This window comes from Meles meles, chromosome 9 (assembly GCF_922984935.1).
Source record: "Meles meles chromosome 9, mMelMel3.1 paternal haplotype, whole genome shotgun sequence".
NCBI classification, from domain to species: domain Eukaryota; kingdom Metazoa; phylum Chordata; class Mammalia; order Carnivora; family Mustelidae; genus Meles; species Meles meles.
The window spans coordinates 90,898,172-90,924,399 of record NC_060074.1 but is presented as its reverse complement, the minus strand read 5'-3'; the positions used below and the strand labels follow the sequence as shown (position 1 = coordinate 90,924,399).

The following is a 26,228-nucleotide window of genomic DNA, read 5'->3' as shown; positions in this document are numbered from 1 at the left end:
AAATAATACATTTTATGTTAATAAGACAAACAAACAAAAAACTTAACACCTGGCTGAGTGACAACTACACATCTGGCAAATGAAAAGAAAATCACATCCAAGCAGGCAGGAGACTGTGGGACACAGCTAGCCATATACCACACCTCTGGTGCACAACCCACAATTGAGAAGTAACTCAAAACGTAAAACTTCTCCTTGAGGAGTGAGGGGATTGAAGTCTACATGGGGCACCCCAAATTTTACTTGCACCCTCAAAGTATCTAATGTTGAAAACCAAATGGTCTAGTGTCCTGAGACCCACAAGACCACAGCCATCTAAGAAACGGGTGACATTCTGAGACTCGTGGGCCTCAGGGCCCCATTCCGAGGTAGCTGTTTTGCCCAAACTTAAAGTGAAGGAGCCTCACCTGCTTATATTAAAGTGCTGACCCAAGGGGTAGGGATTTAATTTCACCCTCACCTCTAGGAACCTGCTGGAATACTCTCTAGGGCCAGAGACTGGTAGGCACCTGTATCACCCTAATATGCCCCTATGGTCACATCATCTTTTCTTCTTCATCAAACCTCTCTAGGGGCGCCTGGGTGGTTCAGTGGGCTAAAACCTCTGCCTTTGGCTCAGGTCCTGATCCCAGGATCCTGGGATTGAGCCCCACATCAGGCTCTCTGCTCAGTAAGAAGCCTGCTTCCTACTTTCTCTCTGCCTGCATCTGCCTACCTGTGATTTCTATCTGTCAAATAAATACATAAAATCTTCAAGAAAAAAACAAAAACAAAAACATCTCTCTCTGACTCTCCCTTATAAAGATACTGCGACTATATTTTGGGTCCACCTCAAGATCTTTAAAATATCCCATCTGCAAAGAGCTTACCATATAAAGTAACATTCACATTTTCCAGGGATTAGGACCTGGGGAGGGAGCACGGTTCAATCTCCTACACTAGGGCTACCAGGTATTTGCAAAATAAACTGGCTTACCATTCCTCTCCTTAGTCATGTGTGTTGCCCTATAAGCCTAACAAAGATAGGATTGTTGGAGAGAGGAAGAATATAGGATTTTAAGGACAACCCACTGATGACATTAATAACCCCAGGTACGTCCTGGTGTCTGAATGAGCAGCTGGACCTTTGGCATGTTTCAGGAGATGTTTCAGCATCTGCTCATGGCTGACAGAAGAAAACAAAACAAAACACAACACAACACAACAAAACAAAACAAAAAACAGTTTCCAAGGATGGCCAGTCCTTATTAAGAATGATATTTCAGGGGAGAGCGAGAGGGAGTATTCTCTTCCCTAGAAGGAAGCTTTTTGCACACATCTGGTGTCCTGATTTCTGTGTCTGCTGCACAGAGGATACATTTTGATCACCTGTCTCTAGTAGCCAGGGAAGCTTGTGATCCTGGTCCCATGTTGCTATAAAATGGGGAAGCCACTATAGAAAACAGTATGGGCATTCATCAAAAATGAAAAAAAGAACTACCATATGACCCAACAACTCCACTTCTAGGTATTTATTCCAAGAAAACAAAAGGCTAACAAAAAGATACATGTATCCCCATGTTCCTTACAGCACTATTTATAATAGCCACAAAAACAACCAAGTGCCCATCACTGGGTTAATGGAGAAAAAAGATGTGAGATAGATAGATAGGTAGATGACAGATGGATAGATAGATGATAGATAGATAGATAGATAGATGGATGTTGTGGTACCTGTATGGTATCTAATGGTATCTATATCTAAATATATGATGGACTATTACTCAGCCATAAAAAAAGAATGAAATCTTGTCATTTGCAACAACATAGATGGACCTTGAGGGCATTATGCTAAATGAAGTAAGTCAGACAGATATGAAACATACCAAATACTGTATAATTTCTCTTATATGTGGAGGAAAAAAAGAAAGGAAAGAGGGAGGGAGGGAAGAAAGAAGTAAAGAAAGAAAAGTTAGGGGAAAAAAAAGACTGGATTTCCTTGGAGAACTTGGAGAGAAGGTAGATTGTTAAGAGAAGAGCAATGTGCTCAGAGATACATGAATGAGGATAGAACAGATGCTTTATTGTGGTAAATACAGAGATAACTATGTATTCTTGTCTTAATGGTGCATCTCAACTTGCCTGTATAGTTTTCTTGCAAGTGAATTTTATAATTTTCTCAGGAAAGAAAAAGAGATTGTAATGAGACTCTAGGAAAGGGAAAGATTACATCCATTTGTAAACTGCACTTGGAAGAAGCTTTGAGAATGTCACATAACGGAACACGCTATTTACCAGAACATAAGAGAGTGACAGAACAGTCAGAAATCAGGTTTGAAAGATGTTTTTGATTTGTATAAAAGTGTAGTTTATTTGTTGTTATGAAAAGATGGTTTTAGTACTAAGAGTTTAGGATTTTATTTGATGATGATGATGATGATGATACAGTCATAGCTAGCTTGACCAACTGTCAGTTTGCCCAGTACTCTCCTTGTCTTAGCACTAAAAGTTCTATGTCCCAGAAAACCCCTCAATACTGAAAATGAGGTTGTCTCTAATTTCAGATTGCATAACTGAAAGATGGGCCCAGCTGCTGTGTTCTGGATCTACCACCATGCTGTGCGAAGGCTGCTCTTAGTTAGGGACTGCGTGAGGTAGGGGTATTAAAGTAGTCTCATTCCTGCAACATGTGGAACTCCTTTGATGGGCAACTTTGGCTCTCTGTCAGCCTTCCTAAAACTTTACTGAAACTACACCAGTCTAAGACTTTTCCTACCTAGCCTCCCTTCCTTCTCTGTTTCACATAAGTTAGATCTGCATTGTAATCTGACAACTCTTCTCATTTTTTCCCTCTCAGGTTGTTCTTAAATAAGGCTTTTGCATATCTAATCCTGTCTTGACTCTGTTTCTCAGAGGATCCAAACTAGTACAAGCGGTGTAGGAGTAGTCTGAGAAAATAAATGGTAAGATGTGGGTATGGGTCTGGCTTACTCTCTACACAACAAAGAGGACATGTCCCTGAGGATACATGGTGCATGGATAGTTTCCAGCACATGATGTTCAGGTGCTAAAATTTTCATGAAAAGTGACCTGAGAAAAATTTTGTTAAAAGGGAAATATCCTTGGAAGGGCAATGATGCATGCGTTTATAAAATATGGAAGAAAAAATGACTACAAAGATATCAGAGTTGGCTAGTGACTGCTACATTGTAATGACACTCTAAAGAGGAATAATGAAAAGCTGAGAGCTATTTATAAACAATTAAAACTGAATGTGAAGGTCAATATGGGGAAACTACAAAGGGACAGTAGAAGAGTAGACACAGCTGAGCAACAAACAGAAACTGTAAGATTTAGATCTACAAAGCTCCAGAGTTGTCTAAATGCTTAGCAAAGACAGGTCTGCTATGCTAAAATCAGAGACCTGGTTCTTAAGACCTGGGAACGTGAAATATGGATGAGGATGGTGGATATTCCTAAAGGTGCTGATTCCTGGACTATCCCCTTAGACTCACAGTTTGCAAAGGTTGTCCAATTCCTCCTAGTAAACACTAGCACCTTCTTGTGCTGAAAGATGTTGCAGAAATACTTTACCTGTGAGGCAAAATGTACCACCTCAAGAGGTGTACTCAGTTTTTCTGGTTGCTAGGCTGACAACTACGGGTAAATCTCAATACAATCTAGCTAGAGGGATTGCTGAGTCTCATAAAGGAGGAAAGAGATTATACACTAAAGGAACTGTAAGGAATAGTTAGCGTGATGACCAGGGACCAGAGAAGAATCCCTGAAATTGGATTTTGATGGTACTTGATCAAGAAGGGCTAGACTAGAAGATAGATAAATAAGGATTCTTTTGCTTTGAGGTACTTTCCCAGTATACTGACAGTATTTAATACTCTGGCAAGAAGCCAGGGAGGGGGACACAATCTTTGTGAAGGTAGCTCTTAAGGCATGGAGAAATTATGCCATCCTCCATGTAGAAACACTTTATGATGTTTCAGATGACGCAAAAATAAGAAGATGAGAAAAGGAAGTCGACATTGAGAAATAGATTTTATAAAGAAAGAAAACCCACCAAAGGATCTCAGAGGACACACACCAAAGCTGATGGCAGTGTAATAGTGACAGGGGAACCATCACCACCAAGAAATTCCAGTACTCGAGGTGGGGGGAACTTATAGCCCACAAGGATGTTGCTTAACATTTACAACCCCAAAAAGTACATTAATAGAGAAGCAAAAACTAAGCAGTGGTTGTCCCACTGAAAGTCATGATGCTTTGCTCATATATCTAACCTGAACTAATCTTCATATCCAGAACCTATTGATTAAAAAAGTAGCCAAATCTCCAAAACCCTGCAACACTGTGTCAGTTATACAACTATGATAATCCTCCCAGAGGGACCTACAAACAAACATTTACTTGAGTGACTCGATATTGGAGAAAGGGAAATACCCAGATAACTTGATTATTAGACATGGTGTTTAAGTTGACATTGATACATCATCATTGATCCCTTGAGGTGGGGCTTAAACAGACCAGGTAATAAGTGAAGTTCTGACTAAATTCTGATTCACTGTAGCCCACTGAGTCCATAGACCCACTCAGGAGTCATTTTCTTAGTTCCAGAAAATATAATTGAAATTGATATACCTAGGAATTTAATAAACATCGACATCGGGTTTGCTGCCTCTGGAATAAGAGCTATCACAGTGGGAAAGGCCTAGTGGAATGTTTCCAAAAATATATATCTCCATCCTCTCCCTATACAACCTGAGTGGTCACCATTAAAGATAAGAAACGGTCTCAATTATGCTTCTGCTCACTTTGGCAGTCTTGCCCCTGCAGAATGATTATAGACTACCACAGTCTTAACCAAATGGTAGCCCCAGTTGTAGCCACTATGCCAGTTGAGGTATTATTACTAGAGCAGATTAATACAGCCTCAAGCACATGGTATGCAGCTATTGATCTGGCAAATGTATTGCTTTCAATTCAATTTAAAAGAAGGATGAGATAAAGTTTTATTCACATTTGATAGAGGACAATATTTATTTATGGTTTTTCCTCAGGACCATGTTAATTTTCTTACCCCCTGGTCAAAAACCCATATTCAATATTGTCTGGAGAGATGTGAAATCTGGACCACTAGACATTACAGAGAATACATTAACCCACTGTATCAAATACATCAAACTTCTCAGAATGAACAAGTGGTGGCTAGGATGCTGGAAGCACTGGGAAAACACATGGGCACCTGAGGGTTGGAGATAAACCCTGTAAAGATTCAGAGACAGCATTTTAATGATGTTTTTATGAGCCCAATGGTCAACAGCATGCCAAAGTTAAAGACAAAGTTCAGGACAAATCATTGCATCTTGATATCCTTACTATAAAGGAAGAATAGTACTTGGTAAGCCTCTTCAGATTCAGAAGATAACATATTCATTCCATGCCAAAGACTATTGTTCTAGCTCATTTCCTAGGGGACATGGCAAACTCCTAGCATTGAGTGTGATGCAGAGCAGTAAAGAACTCTGCAGTAGGTCTAGGCTATGATGCCAGCAGCTGTGGCATTTGGACAGTTGTGTTTTCATTTTCATTTGTTTCCATGTATTTTTTTTAATTCTTCTTCAATTTCCTGGTTGACCCATTTATTCTTTAGTAGGATGCTCTTTTTTTTTTTTTTTTTTTTTTAGTAGGATGCTCTTTAGCCTCCATGTATTTGAGCTCTTTCCAACTGTCCTCTTGTGGTTGAGTTCTATTTTTAAACCATTGTGGTCTGAAAACATGCAGGAAATGATCCCTGTCTTTTTTTTTTTTTTAAATATTTTATTTATTTGACAGAGAGAAATCACAAGTAGGCAGAGAGGCAGGCAGAGAGAGAGGAGGAAGCAGGCTCCCCACGGAGCAGAGAGCCCAATGTGGGGCTCGATCCCAGGACCCTGGGATCATGACCTGAGCCGAAGGCAGAGGCTTTAACCCACTGAGCCACCCAGGTGCCCCGATCCCTGTCTTTTGGTACTGGTTGAGACCTGATTTGTGACCCCATGATGTGATCTGTTCTGGAGAATGTCTCCTGTGCACTAGAGAAGAATGTGTCTTCTGTTGCTTTGGGATGGAATGTTCTGAATATAACTGTGAAGTCAATCTGGTTCAGTGTGTCATTCAAGGCTATTTCCTTTTGATCTTTTACTTAGATGATCTGTCCATTTCAGTAAGGGGGGAGGGTATTAAAGTTCCTTATTATTATTGTATTACTGTTGATGTGTTTCTTTGATTTTGTTATTAATAGGTTTGTATAATTGGCTACTACCATGTTAGGAGCATAGATATTTAAAATTGTTAGATCTTGTTGGACAGACCTTTTAAGCATGATACAGTGTCCTTTCAATCTCTTATTATAGTTTTAGGCTTAATATCTAATTTGTCTGATATAAGGATTGCCACCCAAGCTTTCTTTTGATGTCCATTAGCATGGCAATATTTTTTCCCCAACCCCTCACTTTAAATATGCAGGTGTCTTTGGGTGGAAAATGAGTCTCTTGCAGACAGTATATCCATAGGTCTTCTTTTTTTTAATCCATTCTGATACCCTGTGTCTCTTGATTGGGACATTTAGCCCATTCACATTCTGGGTAAGTATTGAAAGATATGACTTTAGTCCCACTGTATTCCCTGTAAGGTGACTGTTACTGTATATTGTCTCTGTTCCTTTCTGGTCTATGTTACTTTTATGAGTATTTTATTACTCTCTTTGCTTAAAAGATCCCTTTCAATATTTCCTGTAAGGCTGGTTTAGTGTTTGCAAATTCCTTTAATTTTTGTTTGTCCTGGAAGGTTTTTATTTCTACTTCTATTTTTCAACTAGTATTTTTATAATCATGATTCTGAACTCTAGTTCTGACATTTCACTGATGTCTGTATTGATTAGGTCCCTAGCAGTCAGTACTGTCTCTTGGGTTTTTTTTTGTTTTGTTTTGTTTTGTTTTTGTTTTTGTTTTGTTTTTGTTTTGTTTTGTTTTTTGAAGTGAGTTTTTCCACTTTGTCATTTTGTCCAGAGAAGTATAGATGAATGAAAGAACAAAATGCTAAAAGGGCAACAATGACCTCAGAAAAATATACACTAAACAAATCAGAAGAGAATGGAAACCCGGGGAAAAAGAAGGGGAAAAAAATGATCAGGCTAAGTAAATAGAAGAGAGCCACATAATTGATTTTGGGTGTATTTTGGTCAGTTAGGAGAAACTGTTTCCCAAAATTTTAAAGAAAAAAAATTAATATATATATACAAAAATAAGGGTAAATATGATGAAAGAATGGAATGTGATTATAAAGATGAAAATGTAAAAAAGGTTTTAAAAAAAGGAATTGATAAGCTAAGAAGCTGGTGGAAAAAAGAAAGAAAAAAGTTAAAAAAAAAAAGAGAGAGAGAGAATATGATCAGATGGGAGACTAAAACAATGCCATACACTAGATTTAAGGTATATTCCAGTCTCTTAGAAGAAACTGTATCCCAAATTTTTAAAAAAGAAAAAACATATATATGCAAAAAATAAGGTTAAATACAATGAGGGGATAGAATATGACTATAAAAATAAAAATTAAAGATGTTTTTTAAAAGGTGTTAATAAGATGTTGGTTAAAATAGGAAGAGAAGGGGCACCTGGGTGGCTCAGTGGGTTAAATAAAGGCTCTGCCTTCGGCTCAGGTCATGATCCCAGAGTCCTGGGATCGAACCCCGCATTGGGCTCTCTGCTCAGCAGGGAGCCTGCTTCCTCCTCTCCCTCTCTCTGTCTGCCTCTCTGCCTACTTGTGATCTCTGTCTGTCAAATAAATAAATAAAATCTTTTAAAAAAAATAGGAAGAGGAAAAATTCAAAGAAAAGAAGAAAATGTGAAGAAACTTTTTTTAAAATTTAACTTTGAAGAACTAAGTAATCATGGGGGAAAAGCCATGAATTCTATGTGCTGTGTTCCTCTAGTGCTGGTGTTTTGCAGTTCTCACTGATCAGTGAACTTGGTCTTCACTGGATGTTCTTTCTGATCTTCTGAGGGAGGGGTCTGTTGCCCCTGTGATTCTCAAATATCTTTGTTGGAAGAAGAATTGCACTGCCCTTGTCAGGGGCCGGGGTAAGTAATCTGCTTGGGTTTGCTCTTGGTAGCTTTTGTTCGCTGAAAGATTTCTCTACAGCTTTGGAGGACAAGAATGAAAATAGCAGCCTCCCAATCTCCAGACCTCTAGGGGCTCAGAGTTGGGGCCCCACTCCTCAGTCAATTCCAAATGCAGTCAATTCCTCCTTTCCCCTGGTCTCCAGCTGCTCTCTGAGCTCATCTGGCTTGTGACCGAGGGTTTCTATCTCTGGTGCACAGCCACATCTGGAGTCTCTACACCCACCAGATTCTTGCAGCATGCTCCCATGCCACTCCTCCCAGTGGAGGAAGGGAGTCCCTGGATCTGCCACTTGTGGGGTCCCTGCTCAAGGAGTAGTGGCCAGATTGTGCCTTGGATCATGGCTTATGGCAACCCTGAACTGAGAGCCTACTCCTTGGCTCTGTCTTTGCAGCCAGCTTCCCCATTCCAATACCTGGGAACTCTGCCACACTCAGGGACCCTCAGTATTTCTGTGACCCCACAGTTCCTAAGACTACACTGACTTAGGGAGGGCTCAACCCCTGACTTGGCCACTGGAGTGACATCCCTCCTTAGAACAGACTTCTAAAACTTCTGCTTTTGTGCTCTACTTCTCTATCACTTGCCGCAAGCTGGCTAAAGGAGGTCCTGGCCCTCCTCCGCAGTCTATCTTCCTGTATATCACCTTGGATTCACTTCACCACTTGTCCTACCTTCCAGAAAGTGGTCACTTTTCTGTTCATAGAATTGCTGCTATTCTTTTTTTTTTTTTTTTTTTTCAATCTCCTGTTGAGTTTGTAGGTGTTCAGAATGCTTTGATAAATATCTAGCTGAATTTCTGGGACCAGACAAAATTTAGATCTCCTACTCCTCTACCATCTTGCTCTTCCTTCCAGCCTTGGCATTTGGGTAATATGACATAGCAGACCTGATGGGTGTCAGTGGTCAGAACAGTGTGGAGCTTATGAAGCCTCAGCAAGGGAATCCCAACACTGGCATCTAAGATTCTGCAGCAAAGCCATGGCATCTGCACCAGAGAATTACATATCCTTTGAGAAAAAGCTCCTGACAGGTTTCTGGACCTTGGAAGAAAACAGAATACTTGACTCTGAAGCTCCAAGTTACCATGGATCTGGAACTAACCATCATGAGTTTTCCTTATACCCACATCTATGTAGAGGTTCCAATCAAGAAAAGAAGGAAAACAAACAAACAAAAAAACAAAACAAAACAAAAACTTAGTTTGTCTTAGGGATCATTCTGCTTAATATATGTGAACAAGATAAACATGAATTAAAGTTGCTTTCAAAAGTAGGCCTTAAAGTGAGTAGGGGGGGGGAACCTTTCCTAGGGGTAGAATTGTGAGCAGTATACCAAATTATTCACCTTGTGTGAAAGAAGTAGCCTGAAGTACTCATGTATATAGATTCTGAAGTAGTGGCCCGTGGCCAAGCCATATGTCGTGGAACTGGAAAGAAAATAATTAGAACATTAAAGTTTAGTAGATCTACAGGAACACAAGGATGCCCAATCTTGCCACTCTTGTTCAACACAGTACTAGAAGTCCTAGCAACAACAATCAGACAACAAAGAGAAATAAAATGTATTCAAATTGGCAATGAAAAGTCAAACTCTCTCTTTGCAGATGACATGATACTTCATATGGAAAACCCAAAAGACTCCACCCTCAAATTACTAGAACTCATGCAGCAATTCAGTAATGTGGCAGGATACAAAAATCAATGTATAACAATCAGTTGCTTTCTTATACACTAACAATAAAAATACATGAAGGGAAATGAGAGAATTGATTCCATTTACTATAGCACCAAGAGCCATAAGATACCTGATAATAAACCTAACCAAAGAGGTAAAGGATCTGTACTCAAGGAACTACAGAACACTTATGAAAGAAATTGAAGACACAAAAAGATGGAAAAGCATTCCATGCTCATGGATTGAAAGAATAATCTATACTTTCAATGCCATCCTGATTCAAAATTCCACCGGCATTTTTGAAAGAGCTGGAACAAACAATCCTAAAATTTGTATGGAACCAGAAGAGACCCTAAATTGTTAAGGAAATGTTGAAAAAGAAAAAAAAAAAAAAACTGGGGGCATCACGTTGCCTGATTTCAAGCTTTACTACAAAGCTGTGATTACCAAGACAGCACGGTACTGGCATAAAAACAGGCACATAGACCAGTGGAACAGAGTATAGAGCCCAGATATGGACCCTCAACTCTATGATCAACTACTCTTTGACAAAACAGGAAAAAATATCCAGTGGAAAAAAGACAGTTTCTTCAAGAAATGGTGCTGGGAAAATTGGAGACCTATGTGTAGAAGAATGAAACTCAACCATTCTCTTACACCACACACAAAGATAAACTTGAAATGGATAAAAGACCTCAACATGAGGCAGGAATCTATCAAAATCCTAGAGGAGAACATAGGCAGTAACCTCTTTGACATCAGACACAGCAACTTCTTTCAAGATATGTCTCTGAAGACAAAGGAAACAAAAGCTAAAATGAACTTTTGGGATTTCATCAAGATCAAAAGCTTCTGCACAGCAAAGGTAACAGTCAACAAAGAGGCAAACCACGGAATGGGAAAAGATATTCGTAAATGACACTACAAACAAAGGGCTGATATCCAAGATCTATAAAGAACTCCTCAAACTCAATGCATGCAAAACAGATAATCATATCAAAAAATGGGCAGAAGACATGAAAAGACACTTCTCCAAAGAAGACATACAAAAGGCCGACAGACACATGAAAAAGTTAATCATCATTAGCCATCAGGGAGAGTCAAATCAAAACTACATTGAGATACCACCTTATACCAGTTAGAATGGCCAATATTAACAAGACAGTAAGCAACATGTGTTGGAGAGGATGTGGAGAAAGGGGCACCCTCTAACACTGTTGGTGGGAATGCAAGTTGGTGCAGCCAGTTTGGAGAACAGTTTGGAGATTCCTTAAGAATTTAAAAATAGAGCTTTCCTATGACCCTGCAATTGCACTACTGGGTATTTACCCCAAACATACTGATGTAGTGAAAAAAAAGGGCCATCTGTGCAAAGAGTTTTTACTGTATCTTAATTCCTACATTCACCACAAAAGAAGTACAGATAATCAAAGTGCCTTAGTTTTTTGCTTTAGCTGGGCTTCATCATCTGTCACCCCAGAACTGTGTACACAAACAAAAAGTTCATGGTGACTGAAATAAGAGTTCAGTGACATGGATTTCCACTTATCAAGGCCAAGCTTGCTAATTTTGCCTCTGAACATCCAATCTATCAGTAAGGGAAACAACATCAACTGATCTTCTGGTGGCAATTCAACTACATTAGGCACCTTCTAACCTGGAAGTGTCAGTGCTTCATTCTCTTGAAGACATAGGCCCACTCTAGGTATTGGCTTGCCTTTCTTACTGCAGGCTCTCAGGCAGCACCTCTATACAAAAGCTTATGAAATCCCTAATCCACAGGCATAAATTCTACACAACCTATAATCTCCTCAGATATCCAATTCACAGTGAAAGAGGCGTGTGAGTGGGCCCATGACCATGGGATCCACTGGTTTAATCACATACCACACTATCCAAAAGTAGATGGGGTCTCAATTCTGGGACAAGCTTTTAAAGACTCGGGTGAAACATCAGCTTAGAAGCATCCCTTTCAAGATGACATCCTCAGGTGACAGTATACATTAAATTAGAGACCTCTATATGGTTCTGTATCACCAACAGAGCAATTCAGGCTCTAGAGACTAAAAGATGAAAACAGCAGAGTCCTCACTTTCATTCACTCTCAATGACCCACGGAGGATTCTGTACTTCTCTTCCCTGAAACTTTGGACTCTGTAGGATTGGAGCTTCTGGTTTCCAAAGAGGGCACACTTTTGGCAAAGGGCCACAAGCAAGGGTCCCACTAAACTACAGCCTATGGCTTCTGCCAAGAGAGTTTGTAATTCTTGAGTCTAATAATCAGCAGGTTAAAGAGGACTCACCATACTGGCATACATGACTAACCCTGAGCAGAATAAGGAGGTAGGGCTGCTTTCACATAATGTGGCCAGGGGAGAGTATGTATGGAACCTGAGTGGTCCACTTGGGACCTTCTACCACTCTCTGTGAAAAGATACATGCAGCAATCCAAGTCTGAGAAGGGTTACCAAGGGTTCAAACCCTAGGAAATAAGGTTTGGGTCACAGATCAGCTACCTAGACCTGCCAAAATGATAACTGGGAATGAAGAGCAATTAGAATGGATAGTGGAAGAGGAGGAAGATGGCTATCAACTGTGGCCTGAGATAAACTACAGCTATAAAGTCTTTTAGTCCCACTAACCTCCCTCTTCTAAATTTCCTCACAAGAAGAGAGACCTAAGGGAACTACAAAGTTGTTTCCCAAACCTGTGTAGACACAGATATGTGTGACAAAAGGGGTGCTCTTTGGCAATCTGAACATGCACTTCTCAAATCTCTGCCTACGGGGAGCATCACTGACTGAATCCACCACTGATATAAGGCCCCACTTCCAATAAGATTCACAATGATTGAGTATGACATAAATACTGAGGCAGACACACTCCTGTGAAATGCAAAAGTCCTTCAGATGGCTACTTTGGCTCAATAACTCCCAATCAACCTTGCAAAAAATGTCTTAGAATTGTACTACAGCCTAAGACTTAACCTATCCTACTTTTCTCTCCAGAGGTCAGCGCTATAACACATTCCAACTCAATCTCATCAGTCTCAATCCCCTTTATTACACACAGACACTTTCCCCAATCAACCTCGTACATGCCAAGATATGAATATTTTTAAATGTGGATGAGAGAAGGTACAGAATTTCATGCCCCTTGGACTTTGTCAAAGAGTTCAAACTGGCACAAATAAATACATTGTATTGATCTTCACTATTATCCTCTGTACTGCTCTGTGCTCCTCTTAGAAAATGAAAAAATTAAAAAAAAATGAAAAATAACACACACACACACACACACACACACACACACACACACACACAACAAAACTGGCAACTCGGGCTGCCAATACTGCATCACAGAAATGCTGTGTAGTTAAGTAGCATCTGTCCCTGCTAGGTCATTTCCAATATGGTCTGCCACAGTCAATCCCTACTAGGTCTCCCTCTCTCCCTAACTATTCACACAAGAAAGTTCTCCATCCACTGTTGTCATTTGAGTTTGTGACAATGGCCTAATAATCTCAATAAACTAAGTTGGAAAATTATCTTCTGGGAATGAGATCATAGGATGGGTTGAAGATTTAAGTGACATAGAAAGTGTGGCTACCATAGAGATGGGTATGAAGAAAGAAGACTGTAGGATTTACAGGGACTTGGGGATTTGCAATGCAAGGATATCAGAGGAGCACAGAGTGCAAAGATTTACAGTTCATTAATGAAATACCTGGCTGCAGAATATGGGCTCTGAAAAGAAGCAGAAAAATTATGGAACAAGTACAGTGAAACAAGCAGATGGAGTCAAATCACTAAAAGCTGAAATAAGGACAAAGATTAGGTTCTATGTGGGGTGATAAATACAGAGGGTATATAGAAATGGATATTCCTATTTCTATCTACCTCTCTGGAAGAAAGTACATGGGATTAAATTTATATTTTTCAGTTTGAATAATTACTCCAGATACTGAATTTCCTGTAGTAACTACCAAGTATTCTAATAAAATAGATATTTTAAATGGCTCTAGTAATCATTTCCTATATAATATATTTAAATATTGTATTAGTTTGTTAGGACTGCCATAACAAATACAACAGAATGGATGGCTAAAACTCCAGGACTTTATTTTCTCACACTTCTAGAAGCTGGAAAGTATGAAACTGAGGTGTCAATAAGGGTTGATTTCATTCTCGTACCTCTCCCTTTGACTTATAGATGTCTTCTCCCATTGTCTGTGCATGGTCTTTCCTCTTTTCATAAGGACATGGTTATATTGAATTAAGGCCTAACTATATAACTTCATTTTCCCTTAATTATCTCTTTAAGAGATAATTTCCAAATTTAGTCACATTCTGAGATGCTGAAAGTTAAGACTTCAATATATAAATTTGGGGGGCACATAATTCAGCCTATAATAGGTATCTACTTGTATCTCAGAGCTTTTTTTTTTTTTTTTTTTTAGTCATATAAGAATGGATGATGCTGAAAATGTCTGAATTATTAAAAAAAATTCTAAGTAGGAGCAAGGAGTTGTTTATATATTAGCAATTAACATTATGTTCAATCACCACCATCCTATAAGATATAAGAAAAGGTAGCCTACATGCAAGCCTAGTAGAAGAAATACAATGTCTACTTCATATTTCCAGGGTATGCAGATATTTGAGGAGTCATTTGGCAAATTATAAAATTCATTGTTAGGTATATGCCCAAGAAAAATGAAAACAAATCCCCACACCAAAACTTGCACTTGAATGTTCTTGGAAGTTTTATTTTCAATAGTCAAAAAAGTAGGGGCAACTCAAATGTCTACCAACTGATGAATGGGTTGAAAAATGTGATATATCCATAACATCAAATATAATTCCTCCACACACCAAAAAAGTAAGTGCTGGTATATGTTACAACATGGATGAACATTATGCCAACTGAAGGAATTCAATCATGAGAGACCACACATTATATGATTCTATTTCTATGAACTGTTTGGAATAAGCAAATCTGTGGAGATAGAGAGTAGATTAGTGCTTCCCTTAAGACGGACAAGATGGAAGGACTATGAAAATTACTAATGAACATGAAGTTTCCCTTTAGGTTAATGATGATGTTTTAAAATTCAATATTGGTGATGGTTGCACAACTCTGTGAATATACCCCAAACCGTTGATTTGTTAATTTTTAAACACATGGATTCTATGGCATGTAAATTATATCTATAAAAAGTTGTTAGCTTAAAAAAAAAAAAAAGGAAATCTGAGTTTGAGGAATTAACACAAATGTTGAAAAAAGATTTACAGCCCAAACTTGAAAATAGTCAAAATGTCCAAAAAATTGGAAAAATAAAAAACTACTGTTATTTACATTTTTAATAATGTACTCCTGTCAAAAACAGCATTTACAGTTTATTAATCATAACATAGCAAAGTGTTCATATTAGAATGGTAACCGTGAGGAGCAAGACAAAATCTTATCAATGGTAAGTTCTATTTGTATTTAAAACACATAGTACAAATATCAATATGCCAAAATATGACCCCGCCTTATTTGAAGAACTTAAGAAACAAATGAGCAGGGGTGGCTGGGTGGCTCAATGGGTTAAATCCTCTGCCTTCAGCTCAGGTCATGATCCCAGGGTCCTGGGATTGAGCCCCGCATTGGGCTCCCTGCTCAGCAGGGAGCCTGCTTCCCTTTTTCTCTCCTCCTACTTGTGATCTTTGTCTGTCAAATAAATAAATGAAATCTTAAAACAAAATAAGAAACAAATGAGCAAAGGAAAAAGAGAGGAAGAGAAACCAAGAAACAGACTCTTAACTATAGAGAACAAATTGATAGTTTTCAGAGGGGAAGTAAATGAGGGGGGATGGGAGAAATAGGGGACGGGGATTAAAGAATACACTTATTATGATGAAAAAACAAGACAAGGGGTACGTGGGTGGCTCAGCGTTTAAGCATCTGCCTTTGGCTCAGGCCATGTTCCCCAGGTCCTGGGATTGAGCTCTGTGTCAGGCTCCCTGCTCAGCAGGGAACCTGCTTCTCCCTCTCCCACCTGCTCCTGTTCTCCCTTGTGTTCTCTTTCTTTCTCTCAAATAATTAAATAAAATCTTTAAAAAAAAAGACAAAATGATATAAAGGATTAATATGCCAAAATATAATTAGTTGCTATTTGTGTGATAGTATTAGTGATGATTTTTATTTCAATTTTGTTTCATGTTTTCTAATTTCCCATAATATAAAATTTTAATAAAGAATTTTTAAACAAATAAAAATATTTAATTATAGATTGAGATGTCATCAATAAGTGTTTGTTGAACTAATGACTAATACTTCTCAAATACATTTTAATAATGTTTAACTATTGAACTGGTAGATATCTACTTTTTCATTCAATCATCACTATTTTAAGTTAGTAGGGTTTCACATGAACATTGAGAATAACTGAGTATGCAAATATACTCATTGGTATACTGTATTGAATCTATAAGTTCAATTTGAGCCAAATGAGATAAAAACATCAGTTATTTTATCCCTAAAACAGTATTAAGGGAGAATAGTAAATGGGAAAAAAAGAAGGCTACAGTCACTATTTAAATAAGGTTATTGATAATAATAACTAATAAATTTTAGCTCTTACCTCTACTAATCAGTATAATATATCATAGGTAACACAATTTTTTAATCCTTTTATTCAGAATTTAGAAAATAACTTTTCATGTTAGTTAGAACCCTGAATTACTGTGAAATCATCAGTGTTTTTAGTATTTTAATATTTAATTTGTACAGGAAGTAGCAACCAAAATGGGGTCTCCCTGTCAACATTTGTTTTTCCCTTGAAGAAAAGAACAGATTCTATATGCTCAAACGATGCCAGTCTAATTCTGATTTTGTTCACATAGGTTTTAATGACTATTGACTGAGAAAATAGATGGTTTCTAAACAAGAGCTTATAGGTTGTTACTGTTGAAGCTGTTAATATTAAAATTTGAACAGTCAAAAAGCTGGAAGTAGCCCAGATAAATCATTATTCAGAAGAGTTGGTTTGTTTGTTTTAACTCTTTAAAAGACTCCAGAGCCAGAGAGTCATAATGCTTAAGTAATCTATTCTGGTATTTAATACACTTACAATCAAGTTCCATTTCTGGTTCTATCTGAGTTTTTCCCTACTTAATTTACATCTAGCTCCTCTCATTCAGTCCTCAGTAAAATTAAATAATAGATAAATGAAACAAATAAACTTCTAAGCTAAAGCAATCAACTTTGTTTCTCAACATAGTCCCAGATGAATTCACTGACAGAATATTTTACTCATAGCAAATGATGGGAGATTGGAAGAAGATTTGCATAATTGCTCTTGTGCACCATAGTAGGCATAAAAAACTGGTAATTGTTGCCAACTACTTCAGAGCTCCCTTTCTGGCCACAAATCTCTGTGAAGGAACACTTGATGCAATGCTAGAACTCATTCTAAGCATAGTTAACATCAGTCAACATTTAGCCTGCATTGGTGACAAAAAGGAAAGTAACCACACTAATAATTCTGTTCATGTTACACACCTTCGTATCTCCCAGGGAATCCTAGAGAGGTATAAGAATTTTCTTGAAAGAACTTTTCTTAATGGACTTTTGTGCCAGGGAGTTGTCAGTACAAGATTTAGTGTAAGTTAATATTACATGAAGACTTTCCCAGACACTGGTCACAAACTGTAAAGGGGGTTGTAGGGAGCTGCTAGCTTTTCTTAAAGGATTTAAGCCATAATACAGAAGTTATCCATATGGTAACATCATTGATAACCTGAACCAGCCATCAAAATTTATCTCTTAGACAGTAATATGTGGTGATCATATGGATAAAGCATCTATAATACTTTGAAAAACAGCCCCTAATGTACTACCAACGATCCCCACCACAGGATGTCGAGCCAGCCCCCTTTTAATCCTTTCCCTGTGAGTATGGGCTGTGCCTAGTTGCCAACTTCTAATAAATAGAATGTACCAAATGTGATGAGATATCCTTTCTGAGACTGGGTTACAAAAGGTCTGGCTTTCATTTTGTGTGTGCCATTTCTCATTGTATTGTTCACTAGCTCTCAGGGAAGCTAGCAATCATGTTGTGAATTGCACTGTGGAGAGGCCCACATGATAAGAAACCGAAATCAGTGTTCAGTGAGGAACTGTGACCCCTCTGTCAAATAGCACACAAGGAACTGAATCCTGCCAACACCCATATGAACTTGGAAGCAAACTCTCCCTAGCTGAGCATCCTGAGGAGACTACAACAAGGTGTCTAGCCAACACCTTGATTGAAACCTCATAAACTGACCCGTAGAAACTATAAGATAATAAATGTTTATTGCTTCAAGTTGCTAAATTTCGGTAATTTGTTATGTAGCAATAAATGATACAAATATAGTGGGATAAATTATTTTTGTCTTTCTCCTTCCCCTTCTCCTTTTAGAATGATCATCATTGTTTCTTTTGGTCACCCCTCAGATGAGGCTGTACTAGTGGTCTTCTGTCCCTAAGTTTAGCGGCGGCAATCCTAACCTTGGTGAATATAGCATCATCATTCCCCTAAACTCCAAATCCTGAAACTGTCAAATATCTTTCCCAATCATCACCACAATAGGATTACAATTCTCATTAGAAAATTATCGGGGTTCTGATGTTAGTTACTTCACTACTGGTATTCAATTCATGGTTTATGTCAATCCCAAGGGCAAACACTCAAATGCAAATCCTGAATGAAGAATTTCATTTGGGCATCTTGAAGTAACCAACTCTCCCCTGTATCCATATTTTATCCACAAACCCACTTTCTTCACTGTTAAAATGAAAATACCACGTGCCTCAACAAATTATTTAGAGGAATTAAATGGCATAAATACAAAAATGTTTCCTAACCATATTTGGGCAATGTAGTAAGTGTTCAATAAATGTTAAGGATTGTTTAAATGTTATTTTCATTTTTCTTTCTCCTAAAACTTCCTTCTTCCTAACCCACAGTAGGTTATTAGTTCCAGTTCTAGTCTTTCTACTTTAGCCAAGTCTTTATTCTAAAATTAGTAAGGAATTCATGGAAATAATTAGTTCTTTATTCTTCTCAAATGATCTGCTTACTACATCCAAAATGATCTGCTTACTTACACCTCAAAGGACCTGCTTACTACACTTATTAATTGCTTCTGGTGAAGAAAAAAATCAAATGATAAAAAGAAATAAAAAATCTGTTTATGACTAGTCCAAAATCAATGAAATAACTTTCATTTTTCTCTATTAACTAGAAAATTGTCTACTTGATTAAAAACTAATGATCAATAATCTCAGAAACTGAATCAAAGCCCTTAGTTTTTCTTCTTAAAGAAAGGGTGTCAAAAAGAAAAATAGACTAATATTTTCTTGGTTTTCTTACAATAAGGAAAAAAAAACTTTTTCAAGGTTAAAAGAACTTTTTTAAGGTCACAATTAACAGAGTTAATGGCATCAATGTACTTAAGCTAAAAGGAGACCTCAACATTATCATTTGACCTTACAGCATATCCAGGACTGAGTTTCTGGGAATAAACAGGTAGCAATGTATTATCTAAGAATCAAAGTACAGAGAAATCTGAAAAACGTCCAGAAGACTAACTTATCTAAAAAATACTTTCTTCACATCTCTTTAGTGCTGCTTTAGTTGTATTTATGGTATTGGGTAAGATACTGAGCTTTCCTCAAACAGAGTAAGATAACTTGTACATCTCTTAGCAGCTATTAATAATTTACTGTGAATTAGTATAGCTAGGTCTTTTGAGAATAGGTTTCGTGTTAACTCTGTTTTGATAAGGAAAAGAGCACAGGAATATATTAGAGTATCAAATATAAATGTAGCTCTGCTGAAAAGAATCCTGAGCCACTAAAAAGAAATATAGCAGCATATGTTGACTCAGGAGAGGGAAAAAGAAAGGTGCCCAAACACAGAAATGATGTTTCGTGTGAATATATCTAAAGTTGGTATTGACATGTTTTACTTTCATGAGGAGTGTTAACTGCCCAAGTGAGAAGTTTCCATGAAACTTGCTTCTGTGATTCTCCCAACAACAGAGAGAATAATGTAAATCCCAAATAAGTTGACCAAAGTCTTAATCTTAGCGGGTAATCATTGTGCATCTTCTGAGCTTTTGGTTTCCAGTAACCTCTGGGGAGTTCAGATGTTTGAGAAAGATGTCTGTTTATGTTTTGAGTTCAGAAATTATCCAAAAATGATTTGTGAGATATATACAATAATTTGTTTAACCTATAGTTCCTTATCTATGCATGATACTTGTCTATGAGGGTTGTTGAAGTTTTTGTTTTCTTGTGGTAGTTACTACTTTGCCTCTTGAAAGATATACTGGCCTTGACCGTGTACAAATACATACAAAACGCTCACATGATTTGAAAATACAGTCTTGAAGCTAGTTTGAAATGACAACACAAAATAGTATTGGTTCACTGTCACAAGAACTAGAAAAAAATGAACCAGTCCTAAAAATTCACTTTGTAGCCAAGGAAATTGTTTTCACAAAATTGAAAAAAATGTCCCAAAGCAACAGTATTATATTTAAGCTATTGCTGTTACTGACATAAAAAGAATTCCTTTTATAATTCTACTGTGCTCTTGTTTGGTGACAAAATGGTTACTAAAAATTTTTTGTGAATAGCTGTCTTCTAAGCCTCCGGGGATAGGGAGAGACTCTCACTTGAGTGTCACTTGCTTCAGTTCTTTTTTTTTTTTTTTAAAGATTTTATTTATTTACTTGAGAGAGAGAGAGAGATCACAAGTAGGCAGAGAGGCAGGCAGAGAGAGGTGGGGAAAGCAGGCTCCTTGCTGAGCAGCAAGCCCGATGCAGGGCTCAATCCCAGGACCCTGATATCATGATCTGAGCCAAAGGCAGAGGCTTACCCCACTGAGCCCAGGTGCCCCTACCTGCTTCAATTCTTAAATGGATTAAGGTCACATGATTGAATGATTCAGTATATGAATCAAAATAAAATATGATCTTCTACAAGCACAACGTAGTTTATCAAGTAATACCAACAATGTCCAAATAAAATTTTGTTTCAGTGGTTATATGTATAAGTGTAAAAATTGAGAATAGGATACTTAATTACCATATAACCTCTTGATCTCTCTGGGTTTCAGTTTCCTTATCTGTAACAAGAGGGAATGCTACTACATGGTACCAAATGTTCCTTCTAGTTCTAACATTTAACAATATATGTAAATGTTGTGGAATTATTAATGAGAGATTACTTCATATAAATAGATGACAGTTAAATGTGTAAATGTGGCAACAGTATTTTGTCATACATTCTCTTTCACTTTATTTTATTAATTGACTTTATTTTTTAGAACAGTTTTAGATTCCCAGAAAAACTGAGCAGAAAACTCTCATGTGCTTTTTCCTCTCATACACATGCAGCCTCCCCCACTGCCAAGATCTTACACTGAAGTGGTACATTTGTCACTCCTGATGAACCTAAATTGGTATATCCATAGTTTATATTAGAACCTATAGTTCAGATTAGGGATTACTCTTGGTGTTGTATAGTCCATGGGTTTTAACAGAAGTTAAAACGACAAGTTCTTTCAATGTTTTGTCTTAATGTCCAGATCACTATGTGATGGTGTAAAAAAGCATTAAAACATTCCCCATAGTGAATGCCAAGCAATGGCATCTAAATAATAATTTTTTTTTAATTTTTTTTTTAAAGATTTATTTATTTGACAGATAGAGATCACAGGTAGGCAGAGTGGCAGGCAGAGAGAGAGAGAGGAGGAAGCAGGCTCCCAGCTAAGCAGAGAGCCCGATGCGGGGCTCGATCCCAGGACCCTGGGACCATGACCTGAGCTGAAGGCAGAGGCTTTAACCCGCTGAGCCACCCAGGTGCCCCTAAATAATAATTTTTGATGCTCTCTTAAAAAAACAGAACTAACAAAAATCCAACAGATCATCCACATATGCATTACCTCAGAAACTATTCCTTGTTTATCTTTTTTCTCTATAGAAACTTAGCTATGATATTCTACACCTGGTAGATAGCAATTAACATTTGTTAATATTGAGTTGGATGATTCAAACTTGAACAAAAGAGATAAAAGATGAAAACAGGAATATAAGCTTGAAATTTTCAGATAAATAATCGTTCTTTGAAAGATCTTGTATGTGCCGCTCCACACTGTAAAGTCTCTTTACACTAAATGTGACAACTTTCAAAAAATAATAATAATAATAACTATTCTCTGAATAGAATGTCCTCTGTCTTCAAGCAATATCTTATTATGTGATTATTATAAAAACGCATAAATACCCTCCAGGGAGAGGAGGGGCAGACTGGATAGAGCATCACTTACTGAAGATCACATTGCTAACTGGAGCAATGGGCCTTGTTTTGAAGGAATTTCTCCTAAAACATATTCTTCAAGGCATCAAATTAAATATTCATTCATCAGGAGGAATATGACCCAGTGGGCAAGGATTTTCAAAGTTAATTTTTTTTTCCAGTGGAATGGGACTTTTCCAGTCAAGTGATAAAAATGCTTTGAACATATTAAACCTAGCTACAGGGTCTTCTTTCTCCTGTGGATACTATCCAGAATTGACTCAACTGGTGAAAGAAATCCTTTCACTGCAGAAAACTTTAATTCATTAGGACCAAAACACAGCAGGACTGAAATCTGTTAATCCTCATAAAATGCACAGGTTTGAACAATGTATTTATCCCTGTAAAACTGTGGTAATAAAATCCTATAATGGTTATACTCAAGAAATGATTCTCCTTCACACCATCTCCTTAATGTAAAGAGAAGGTTTTGTTTGATTTGTGGTTGTTTAGAATAAGGATCTACTGTGCCCTTCCATTCTGTCATCTTTATCTTTGATAGATTCCTAAAGTAGGGATTATGTCACAGAAGTGAATGCCCACTAATGAAAGAAGAGGAAATAGAGTATCTGCAAAGAGAACTAATAGTGAAAGAACTTATGATCAGGTAAAACATAACGGCCATGGTGAAAAAGAAAAAAAAAAAAGTTGATGCGCTAAGAACTGGTTTCTCTCCTTTGTTCAGGAGCAATCTAGACATTTGCCTTCCTTCCTCCCTGAAGGGACGTCACTCAACAAAGCCAGAAAACTTATATATTGCATATAATGGTATCATAAATCAAGTGGCTGTCACTTCTTCTGATCCTAATACATTTTCATAAAACCCAATTAGTAAAGGACCAGATTGTGAAATGGACCGAAGCACAAAACGTACACACAGAAGTGGTTGGAGGCTCTTATTATCACCACTGCCATCATCATTGCTAGCATTTTACTTGGTTCCTTATCTATGTACTGTCTGCTGGCCCCTAGGTTTACATTTAATGATTTCAAATAGATGGTGATATTTTTTAATATTTAAATATCTGCTCGGGACGCCTGGGTGGCTCAGTGGGTTATGCCTCTGCCTTCAGCGCAGGCATTATCTCAGGGTCCTGGGATCGAGCCCCGCATCAGGCTCTCTGCTCAGCAGGGAGCCTGCTTCCCCCTCTCTCTCTGCCTGCCTGCCTGCCTCTCTGCCTACTTGTGATCTCTCTCTTGATCTATAAAAAACAAAAACAAAAAAAAATATCTACTCTCCCTACTGTTCATTATCACCATAATTAAGTCCATCTTTACTAGGGAATTTTACTAACCTACTCTCTCTGTACGGGAGAAGTTAAGAAACAACTATTCTATACAGATCACTGAACAGAAAGTATAGTATAGTCAAGAGAACAGAAAAGGAAATCTTCTCTAATTAGAAGCTGAAATACAGCTTCTGGGGCATGTGTGTAAATACATATATATTACATACACACATACATCACATATGTGTATTTTTACAATTTATTACTTTCTATTATTAGGTATCACTACTATTTTCACAGTTCCCATATATATCAGGCACTGGGCCAAGCATTTGCATACATTAATCTTAATATTCGTATATCCCATAAAGTGAGGCAGCTGAGCCTAGGGAATATCATGTAACTTAACATCATGGGGTAGTAAGAGGGTGAACTGGCACCAGAATCCGAGTTGTTGCAAAAGTCTTACCTCTTCCTAATATATGTTTTCCTGGCCCCAGGTCTCCAACCTTCTGATTTCAAAGTAAGTTTTGCATTGCTGTTTTCTGATTAACAATATGGATTTAGATACATTCCTGAACATTCTAATGTTATATGACTATTCTATATGCCTACATCCTTATACATTAAGAAGAAATAGATTTTCTAAAAACAATTTCTTCCTAGGAATTGAATTTAAAAATATGGTAGATATGATATAAAGAACAGAAAGTTTTGACTAACAACCAGGAATTTCTCTGGGGAAAAACTACGTTGATGCAAAATAAGTTTATTATGATATTATTATTGGAAATCTAGAAATAGGGAGAGTACTATTCTCTGCAAATAAAAATATCCTTTGTCGTGGTACATCCTACAAAACTTAACCATTTTGCGGCCACTACAAAGCCTCAGAGAGTGAATTCAATTTATGCAAATAATCAGTTTACCCATAAGAAAAAAAGAGATTTACTAGTGATCTAACCAGGACATTTATACCACCAAATGTTTTAACATCATACCTCACAGAAATTTTCAAATACTTCCAAAAATCATTATGAAGTCTTTAAAAGAACCAAATATGTGATAACAGCTGAAACAAGGGATTATGTGTACTTACTAAAAATATATGCATATATACATGACATCTTTTCAAGAAGTTCAAGTTTTCTTAGTTTTGCACTGACTAAATCATATATGATGAAATTCTAAAGAATAAGATCCATGTAATTAAGAGGGAGGGTAGGTTATGCAGGGTAGGATAGTGAGCCTTCCGTGTATAATGAGGTTTGATCAAACAGCCTTGCTTAATCAAAAATCACATTGTGATTTTGGCAAAATTTACATATTGCTCAACAAAATATACTATATTTGTCTGAATTTCCTTTTAAGAAAGGTCCTTTTTAAAATGTAGGAAGTTTGGCCTGTATATGATTCCAAACATTTGGTACAAAATTTACTTAAGAAAAGTCATCTTTGAAATATTTGTGAAGATCCCCAGTAATTCATTAAATTGTAGCCAGGAATTTCATTAACACATGATTAAACAAAATGTGTTATAGCTGAGGGGGAAAAAAAAAAAGCTTACAACCAGAATTCCACATGCTGAAGTGTAAAGATTTTTTTAAGATTATAAATCAAAGAACTACCTGCTTTTTAACATTAGATAAAATTGCGTCTTCACAAGTACTGAAAAAATACTGTAAACATACATGTACATCTTCAGTACTAAATCCTTAATATGGGAAGCCTATGATTTAGCTCGAGGAGAGGAAGAGAAATTTGCTTTTATAAGTTTAGACCCACAAGTGTAGAATTATGGATCTAAGTATAAATCCAAGAAGCACATCTAATGCTTATACTATATCTGAACTTAGCATTTAGCACACACACACACAAATCACATTTTCTTATAATAAATTGGGCAGTGTCTACCATCAATTTCCAATCAGACATTTATATTAGCTACAGGAAAATGTTAGTGTCTAATCTTTCTTTTAACATTTGCTAAAACAAGAAGGTAAGATAAAATCTGACTCCAAAATAATACATACCATATTCAAAAGTAATTTAAATGGCACATCATTTATAATTATTTACTTATTTGGAATTCATTTGCTACTATCTATATTAGAATAGATAATAATTCTGATAATGTTTTAAATTATATTATGTTTTACATATATAGTCAATCAAAATGTTTTGTATATCTTTATATCTGTAATTGAATAAAAGTAAAAGTGTCATTTAAAAAATTACAAACAAAAATGAAGAAACCAAATGACAATCATGGCATTTTAATGTTCTTGCAGTTCAAACGCTATACTGTAGGAATTTTTACTTGATTTTTTCATGAAAACATATTTAGAACAATTTGTATTAGGCTTAAATATTCATTACTAATTTGCTTTCTTATTCCACATCTTGACTATCAGAGTACAGAGGGAAAGGTTATACTGCCATCAGGCATAATAAATCAAGTGAAAACATCATACATAAATTATGAATAAAAAGCTATTTACCTGCATGGAAATCTATCCCAACAGCAAATGAAGTTCCTGATATAGGCATCAAAGCATCCATTTTGTCACTTGGTTCCAGAGGTATTCCCCTGATTCCTTCATGAACAGAGTACATAAGAAATGACTCTATACCTAATTGGAAAAAGAAAGAAAGAAAGAAAGAAAGAAGAAAGAAAAAAAGAAAAAAGAAAAAAAAAAGCCCCAAGTGAACATTTAAAATTAAAATCATTCTACTAACATTATTTCAAACAGTCTTAATTTTTTTATAAAACAT

At 36.9% G+C, this 26,228-nt stretch overlaps 1 protein-coding gene across 1 annotated transcript in view; it reads right to left on the bottom strand.

The window, feature by feature from the left end:
- LRP1B (LDL receptor related protein 1B) overlaps window positions 1-26,228 on the bottom strand; it is a 2,013,404-nt gene that overhangs the window by 519,204 nt on the left and 1,467,972 nt on the right. The window contains exon 35 of the mRNA XM_046019480.1: window positions 25,955-26,086. Within this exon, the coding sequence (XP_045875436.1) occupies window positions 25,955-26,086 (132 nt within the window). The remainder of the gene's footprint in view (window positions 1-25,954; window positions 26,087-26,228) is intronic.